Below are 8,487 nucleotides of genomic sequence, written 5' to 3'. Positions count from 1 at the left end.
CTTCTTCTTTGATCCATAACTTTTTTTTTCTAATCTAATCAACATTTTAAAAATCTTTGGGTGGGCTTATTCTTCCTCTTCAATTTGCAGTTTTTCTAATCTAATCAATTCATCAATTCTTCTACAATTTGTAGCTTTTTTTTAATTGATTCTTATTCATGCTCCATCTGCATTTTTTTTTTTTTTTTTAAATAAGGAAAGGGAATGAGAAGCAAGAATAAGAAAATTTGTGATCGTAAAAATATAAATTGAGAAGAGAAATTTTTTCAAATGGTAAAACTGTTGAAAATATTTAAAAGATATAATAAAATTTTAAAATTATTAATGATAGATGTTGATAGACATTGATAAACTTCTTTATCTATGTCATTTATAGAATCAGCGTCTATCATTGATAGTTCTAAAATTTTATTAAATCTTGTAAATATTTTAATTTATTTTTTACAGCCCGATTGAGAAGGGATAATAGAAAGAGTGAGAGTGAGAATCATGTGAGAGTAAGAGCTAGAATCACGACGCATGCGTCAAAATAGTAATTTCAAAGCTAGAATCACAACGCGTGGGTCAAAATAGTAATTTCAAATGAAGTTGAAGCAAAAAATAATTGATTTTCAAACCTGGGGCTAATTCTAATTTGCTCGTACTACAAAATCCCCTCAGGAAGCCGTTAGGGACTCACAGTCCACGGCAAAGATCCGCTCGGAATATCGCCGACTTCAACCGCCGCCCGGAGACGTTCAAATCCTGCGGTTACTTTTCAAGTCACTTTCATTTCGTTTGCAATGATCAAATTCCGGCTTCTGAAATGAGAAACTAAGACGGAGGTCAGAATCCTTCGGGGTTCAAGAGAATCGGACCGGTGCCTGAAATGGCGGGAAGAGAATGATTCAGAAGTAATGAGTCGGAGAACTAAGTAATTTCACCAGTTTAGTGCTTGGAATATAAAAATGCGATGAAGCCTCATGATCGGACCAAATGCCTGAGTTGCAGTCCAACAATCCGGCCTGTCGCACCTGAATCCGGATGGCGCGCCCTCCACTTCCAAATTCCAATGACATTGTTGTTTTCTTGTCTTGTCGTGTTCCTAATCTCTCAATCTTCTTTTTTGTCCATTTTCCTTTTTTTATTCTTCTTTTTCTTTTCTATTACTTTTCTATTCATCTCTTTATCATTAGTTTTTTTGTAAATCTATCCTACGATTGCTATGATTGAGCTGGAATTCCTTGAATTTCGTTTGAGTTCTTGCATCGTGCAAATAAGTGAGGTTTTAGCTTTTGGTTTACTTTTCTTTATTAGACAGACACACTGATGAGATTTCCATTATAGTCGTTTTTTATAGTGCTCATGCTTTACCAATTGTATGATCTGCTTTAATGCTTCTGACCCAATTATTGAAATTCCTTCCGTTTCCTGGTCCCACGAACGCATGGTTGGAGATTTGTCCCTTTAATTTGTTGGCCTCTACTTTACTTTACGTTTCCTCTTTGAATTAGAACATGAGACTCTTTTTCTGTTTAGTTTTACCTGTCGTGCAAGCTATTGAATGATGCCATGGTGGTATGTCCGGATTAGATGTAATATTCATTTGCTTTACGGAGCATTAGTGTGGCTTTTTTCCAGCAATCTAGAACATACAAATCTATATGTTTCTGTTCTTCTAAAATATTGTTCTGGGTCTATGCCTAGCTGCATAGTGTTCTCTGCTGAAGTTTTTGGCATATTTGGGTTTAATAATAAGCCAAAAGATCGTTATGTTGTGGTGAACCTAGCTGGTGCACTAGGTCAAAAGTGGAGAAAGAGTTTCTCCATTTAGAAGGGCACTAGTGGTTTCTGTAGAAGTATGAGCCCCACAAATCATTTATTTAATTTGGCATCATCTTTCCAATTTTCTGATTGCATGATGAATCGACTGATGTTTACGTAGTTAGAAGTCGATGTTTTCCATAAATGGAGAATCTGGCATGATCACGAGTTATTGAAGGAAAAAGGGGGAAAAGGATTGAAGGCATTTAGATGCAAAAATAGCTCTGTAGGCAGAAGATTTTCATTAATCAATTGTGATGAAAATGTGTTGGAGATACAAGCTTGGGTTGCTTCTTATTCTCAGTGTGGTGATCATGTGGGTTTCCTCTGCTGAAGTTACCCAGGTAAGTTTCTCTTCTTGCCTTTTCATGAACTGCCATTCGTTATCCTGAAAATTGTATTCTTGATAAATGTTCTGCATTGAGCGAGCTTCTTCCATCTGATTAAAATTGAAAACTGGTAGGCAATGAAGATGAATAGTATCAGCTATGGATTGGATTTACACTGGTAGAGTTTTTTTAGACAATGAGATTCATGTTCCCTCTTTATTCTGTTTGCCTCATGTTTATAATCATTCTTGACTAATGAATCCCTGGTATATAATTTAGGGGCAATTACAAATGTAGCAATCAAGTCCAAAGTATTAGTAGATATAGCAAAATTTAGATTAAGCTCTCGGAGTCTATCAGTGATAGGCTATATCGCTGATAGGAGTCTATTAGCACTAGAGTCTATCCTTCATATGACTCTATCAGCTTGCAATTCTTTGTTGTTATACATTTAATTATTAGCCCTAAAAGTGCTATCAATTGCAATTATCCTATAATTTATTACAGCTGGTTGATGGATGTGGTATACTCTTTTTTCAACATGCAGTTGAATTGTTATCTACCGCGTGTTCAGTATATTACTTGAATTCTCAATCTGACTCATGCAGCAACTGACCAGTATGCTTTGACAGAGTATTTTTGCAGATTATGAGCAACCATTTGCAATATCATATGTTACAACATCACTTTTGATAGTTTATCTTCCAATAGCATTGCTTAAAGACTGGTTACTAAGTTTTTTGTACCGCTACAATTCTAAAAGTTGTGATAATCCCAGTGTGGTTGACGAATCCTCCATAGAATTGCAGAAAAATGAAGTGAATCTTGCTTCTGAATTAGAACATCAAGGACAGTTAAGTTGTAAAAATTGTACCATAGACGTATATAGTAAGGACGAGGGAACACCATTGGTGGCTGTACATATAGGTAAAGAAAACACATTGAAAAAGGACCGCATGTTCACTGCAAAAGAAGTTGCTGCTTTTGGCTTTTGCGTTGCTCCAATCTGGTTTTTAACAGAGGTGAGATACTGATCTCATGATTTCTAGTTTCTAAAGTTAGTTCTCATTGGCTAACACATTTCCTTGGAGAGTCAGATCTGACGTATATGATACTTTTTTATTCTTGATCTATAAGATACTAGTTTCTCTGTCTTCAAAGTTCTTTCTTATCAAATTATGGTTTCGGGAGACTATATAACTGCAGTAACCCCAGGTCATTGTTGTCATACTGTAAAACTAAAAAGTAGATTATTTAGTGGCTCTAGTTATGTTATACTTAGGCACTTTGTTGATAAATTAAACTCATAAGCAGTGAGATGAGAAGATATTGCAATATTATGGATATTTTTCTGTATTAAAAGATGAAGTGCATCATCATGTGTCATTTTAGTTCATTGGGATTTAACTTCGTATGTTTTATTTTTGTTAAAAAATATATATAATCAATCGGTAGGAGGAGGAAAGAAAGAAAACATTGAGAGAGGAAGAGATCTTAGAAACAAACTCAATGTCATTTATAAATAATTTCAAATCACAGAAAGGCCCCTAACGTGTTAGAATGAACTGTTATTTCTTTGTAAAGATTTTGATTATCGGAATACTGATAGAGCTTGATGAAGTACCAAGTAAACTAGAGCCATAAATATTTTAGGGTGGATCTCAATAGAACTAAGTAGCATAACTTTATGTTATTGTCTTATTATATTGATTTTCAAAAGACAGTATAATAAATGAAGCGTACATGGAAAATGAGGCATTTGTTCAATATAAGGCCGGACCATGACTTAAGCCATTGAAAATTTGTTGTGATATATGCAGTACTTAACAAATGCTGCACTTGCACGAACCAGTGTTGCGAGTACCACATTGCTATCCTCCACTTCAGGGCTGTTCACTCTTTTGATTGGTGCATTGCTGGGTGAAGACACAATAAATATAATAAAAGTTGTCTCTGTTGTTGTTAGCATGGCTGGTGTTGCGATGACAACATTTGGGAAGACTTCAGCTGCAGATGAATTGCAGAAGAATGCGCATGGGTATGCCAGTTCTCCTCTACTGGTGAATTATTAAGACCATTCTTGCAGGACACATTCTAAAATTAATAGTGACATCGTAGACTTTTTTGTTTTTTTATCAAATTCTGGTTTTAATCTTGATAAAGTAAATGAGTACAACTGTCTTCAGAAATGAGAATCATGCACTTCTGGGGAATGTCTTTTCAGTCCTCTCATCGGTGACTTATGGCCTTTTCACTGGTTAGATATCTGAACTTCTCTTGTGATGAGTAGTTGACATCTAATCTTCTGCAAAGACATATTTTCCATATTCCGATTCATTTGTACATCTTGTCTTGGATGCTGCAGTGCTTCTCAAAAAGTTTGCTGGAGGAGGACAAAATTTAGATATGCAAAAGCTATTTGGCTGTATTGGACTTTTCACCTTTGTTGCCCTTTGGTGGCTTGGTAAGGATGAAATTTTCTCTAGTTTAATGATCAAATGCCTTATTTATTTATGTATTATTCTTTTATTCAGTTTACATTTTTTTATCTCAGTTTTATTTACTAATATTTTTCGAAGAGGGGGAGGGGGTGCTATGGAAGGTTATATCTGATCACAGTTACAGACAGGGGACAGCTACTCTGTCCAAAAGGAAGAAATATTTTGCTTCAATATATTTATATGATCAATTTATGATGAATGATTTCAGTAAATAATACAAAAGGGGAGGACTATATTCTCCATAAGCTAAGGATTTTTTTTTCCTTGAAAAAAAGTTGTTATTGGGTCCTATTGTATAGCATGTTTCAGCATTAAGGTGCAATTTCAGGGAGGATAGAAAAACATGTAAACTTGGTCCAAACATATCCGACACTAGTCTTGTACCTTTGGAAGAACCAAACTACATATTTCCTAATGCTATAGAAAAAAAAGATACTTAAATCGTATGCTAAAAAATATTTCCAAATTTCTCTCTCCAGTGTGGCCTCTGACTGCCATGGGCGTTGAACCCAGATTCACGTTCCCCCAATCTGCTAATGTTGAAGGAGTTATACTTGGCAATGCCTTTGTTGGAAGTTTTTTGTCCGATTATTTCTGGTAATCGCAGAAGAAAGCCTTTCACTATAGATCCTTTTTGTGTGTGCATGTGTGTGTGTTCAGCATTTAATTTAAATATATCTATTTTTGTCTCCTGATTTATAATTTTCTGGTGCACACAGGGCTTTGGCTGTTGTTTGGACTTCCCCTCTGGTAGCTGCTCTTGGTGTTTCCCTTACTATACCTGTTGCAATGTTGGAGGATATGGTCATCCATGGCCGGCAATATTCTGTAGTTTATATCATTGGGTCAGCTCAGGTAAGTAATTTGATTCCTTAAAATAAATAAACTGGCGAATTATCTTATTTTAGTTTACACATTACTAGGTTCTCTTAATAGGATTTAAATTATAAACCATTGGATGGAAACAATATATCTTTTTAGGTTAAATTATAAAAATACCCTTGAACTTTGCATATGTTTCATAAATACCCTTATACTTTAAAAAATTGCAACATTACCCTTGAACTTTCATAGACGTTTCAAAAATACCCTTGGAGTATAAATTTGTTAAAATTTGGGCGGAAATTGAGATGTGAAATGGTGTAGTAGGTGACAGAAACGAAAATTTGAATTACCACATCGTTTTAGGTCATCCCTACACAGTTCTAAGTCCCGATTTCTATTCGAAATTCTAAAGAATTTGTACTCCAAGGGTAGTTTTGAAATATTTATGAAAGTTGAGGGGTAATATTGTAACTTTTGAAAGTATAGGGATTTTTTTAAGCAAAAAGTCAAGGTATTTATTATAATTTAGCCTATTTTTTTATTGTTGATTATGACATTATAGTCCTGATATATTCTTTGCCCTGTTTTATATGGTATCCTTGGGATTCTTAGCGACCTTTACTTTAAATTTTAGTTCAAGTTCTTTACAATCAAATACTTCAATCAAATTTTTATCAGTTGTAAGATATAATCCACTCAACTGTATTCAGAATGTCTAACCATCTGGATCCCCCTTCTTGTTTATCATTATTACTTGTTTAAATGGAATATTTATGACCACCCTTCGTTTTCCTTTTCTTTCCTTCTCTTTTCTTTTGAGAAAATTAATAATCCAATCTCGAGAATGCTAGTCGGTAAGGAAAGAGCGGGAAGGCATTGACTTATTGACCTCATTAATTATAATATATAACTACATCTGATGGAAATTTAGAGGATTTAAGTATAAAAAACGCATTGTAAAAGGATTCAGTAGACTTTACCCACTACGATTGGTAGCAAAAATTCTATAACGCCCCAAGTTTAGGATTTGGAATCTACATTCGGCACTTGATGGCCTCGACATTCCCCTACAAACTGGCCACACTATCTACTTAGCTTTAATTGCTTCTAAGAGTGAAAACTATTCACAGAAACCAATCTAGGTTCTTTCAGCATGATTTGTCCTCACCCACATGTTTCTTAGGAAATTTTTTAGGAGGTCAGTCAATATAGAATTGCTCGAAGCTAAACACGCTTAATTTTGGAGTTTCTATGATTGATCCACCGAAAAGGAAGGTGCATCTTGTTGGTATAGATATTCAATTCTTTTAAGCTTTTCTTAACCATACTTTCGTATCCTCAGGATCCCTCTCATTTAGATGTGATCTTGAACTCGGGCATTACAAATTCTTTAAAAAACAACAACAATAATAATAGAAGAGAGAGAGAGAGAGTGAAAGGGTTGGTAGAAAAACTAGATGACTTTGAGGCTAAATGTTCTATTTTCAAAAAGAGAGAAATGATCGAATTAAAGAACAGTGATTAATTTAGAAACTTAAAACGTCGGGGAGGATTTTGAAAAGTCTGTTCGAATGCGATTGTTAGAGAGATCCAATTATTGTTATTATTATTCTTTTGATCAACTGTTATTGTTGTTATTCTTTTATCTTGTATTAAATGAAAAAGAACTTCAAAATAAAAAAATCTGTAACAATCCGTTCTGTAAGGGTTGGAATAACTAGACTAATAGGGCTTAAATTAGAAGGGAAGAAAACAGTTATTCATTACTCCAAGTGTTGAGTACTGAAATTTTATAATAACATTAAGAAAAGGGAAGTTCCCTATATTCTAATTCATATGATATCAATTATCACTAAATCACAAAGTTGGTTTGTTGATATAGGTATTCTTGGGGTTTGTCATAGCAAATCTTTCAGATTGGTTCTCTCAAAACTTGGCATCCAAGGTGTCAAGAACAACTTCCCAACTGCAATCACTTTTTTTCGGACCTCTGTGATGTAAGTTTCGTACACTTCTCTTAAAAGTGCTTTTTCCCTGACCCTTGAGAATGCAATGTATCAATGCTCCATAAATCCTAATTTCTAGAAAGAAATAGCAACAGACTTGTAATCGTTTCCGCCCGCATTGGTTGACAGTGTTGCAAGAAATGTGTTTGTTCTTAACGCCACATCTTCTCACTTTAATTGGTCAAAAGCTTAGGCGAAGAAGGTTAATTAATTTCTGTGTTAGATCAAAAGTCGAAGGAATTTGCAATGAATTGTGAAATTTATTTAACTTTGTTTAGCTTCTGATGTTCCTTGTTGATTGGTCTGATAGTGAAACAGGTCTTGTTTTGATGCAGTTTCTTTGGACTGTTACCATGAGACAAAATGCTTTTTGGCAACTTATAGTCAAGCTTAGAAAGCCATCTGACAAGACCTTAATCAATACAAATGGATTCTTCTGTCCTTTAAGTCTTCAGCAGGCATCCACTCATTCAAGTATTTGATATAATTAAATTTATCAAAATCTATTAGTTTAAATTTTATAGTTTGAATTGATTGGTGATTTAACATAGTATCAAAGCAAGAGATCACATTCTCAAATTTTTGCAATGTCAATTCATCCCCTTTTAACAATGGTGGTATTGAAGTAGGGAAAGTACTCAAGTATTGATATAAGTAAATTTACCATAAATGACCACTTGAACTTTTTAGCTTGATTGGTGATTAACAGAGAGATTGTTGCTGATGTATAATATATATGAGTCTGTTTGATAGGCAATCTTGAAACAAAAATTTGAAAACAAAGGATTTAATGAAGACAAATTTGTTTTTGGATGTGTTTAGTAGTGGATTCAAAATTAAAATTCCATTTAAACCATTGTTCAAAATGTGTTTGATAAGCTAAAGTGAACTTAACTCAACAGTAATTGGCATGATATTTCTCTTTAGAAGTTGAAAGTTCGATCCTTTATGTCTAATAAAAAAAATCTGTTTGATAATATATTTATAAAACAAAAAACTATTTTTAATTATTCCCTGAATTTT

At 33.9% G+C, this 8,487-nt stretch overlaps 1 protein-coding gene across 3 annotated transcripts; it reads left to right on the top strand.

Annotated features, from left to right (window-relative positions):
* The first annotated feature begins 537 nt into the window (after positions 1-537).
* On the top strand, positions 538-8,180 carry LOC120072230 (uncharacterized vacuolar membrane protein YML018C-like). Of its 3 annotated transcripts, none has more exons than XM_039024647.1 (9): positions 538-2,147; positions 2,765-3,154; positions 3,953-4,170; positions 4,319-4,389; positions 4,498-4,596; positions 5,113-5,230; positions 5,353-5,488; positions 7,341-7,455; positions 7,783-8,180. In XM_039024647.1, exons 1-8 carry the CDS (start codon positions 2,061-2,063, stop codon positions 7,452-7,454), a joined length of 1,233 nt encoding a protein of 410 aa, XP_038880575.1. In that variant the 5' UTR covers positions 538-2,060; the 3' UTR covers position 7,455; positions 7,783-8,180. The 3 variants fall into 3 exon arrangements, with proteins under 3 accessions (XP_038880575.1, XP_038880574.1, XP_038880573.1); XM_039024645.1 differs by having other exon boundaries at positions 540-2,147; positions 7,800-8,176; XM_039024646.1 differs by lacking the exon at positions 7,783-8,180 and having other exon boundaries at positions 539-2,147; positions 7,341-7,620.
* Positions 8,181-8,487: the final 307 nt, after the last annotated feature.

Source organism: Benincasa hispida, chromosome 2, assembly GCF_009727055.1.
Source record: "Benincasa hispida cultivar B227 chromosome 2, ASM972705v1, whole genome shotgun sequence".
NCBI lineage: Eukaryota > Viridiplantae > Streptophyta > Magnoliopsida > Cucurbitales > Cucurbitaceae > Benincasa > Benincasa hispida.
Note: the sequence above shows the minus strand (reverse complement) of the source record. Positions and strands in the feature narration are given on the sequence as shown.

What these genes read in the sequence shown, in the direction of transcription:
- LOC120072230 (XM_039024647.1), top strand. Translation starts at nt 2,061, where the DNA reads ATGAAAATGTGTTGGAGATACAAGCTTGGGTTGCTTCTTATTCTCAGT. An exon ending in GACTTATGGCCTTTTCACTG is followed by an intron (nt 4,390 to 4,497) that starts GTTAGATATCTG and finishes TGGATGCTGCAG; the next exon opens with TGCTTCTCAAAAAGTTTGCT. An exon ending in ATATCATTGGGTCAGCTCAG is followed by an intron (nt 5,489 to 7,340) that starts GTAAGTAATTTG and finishes TTGTTGATATAG; the next exon opens with GTATTCTTGGGGTTTGTCAT.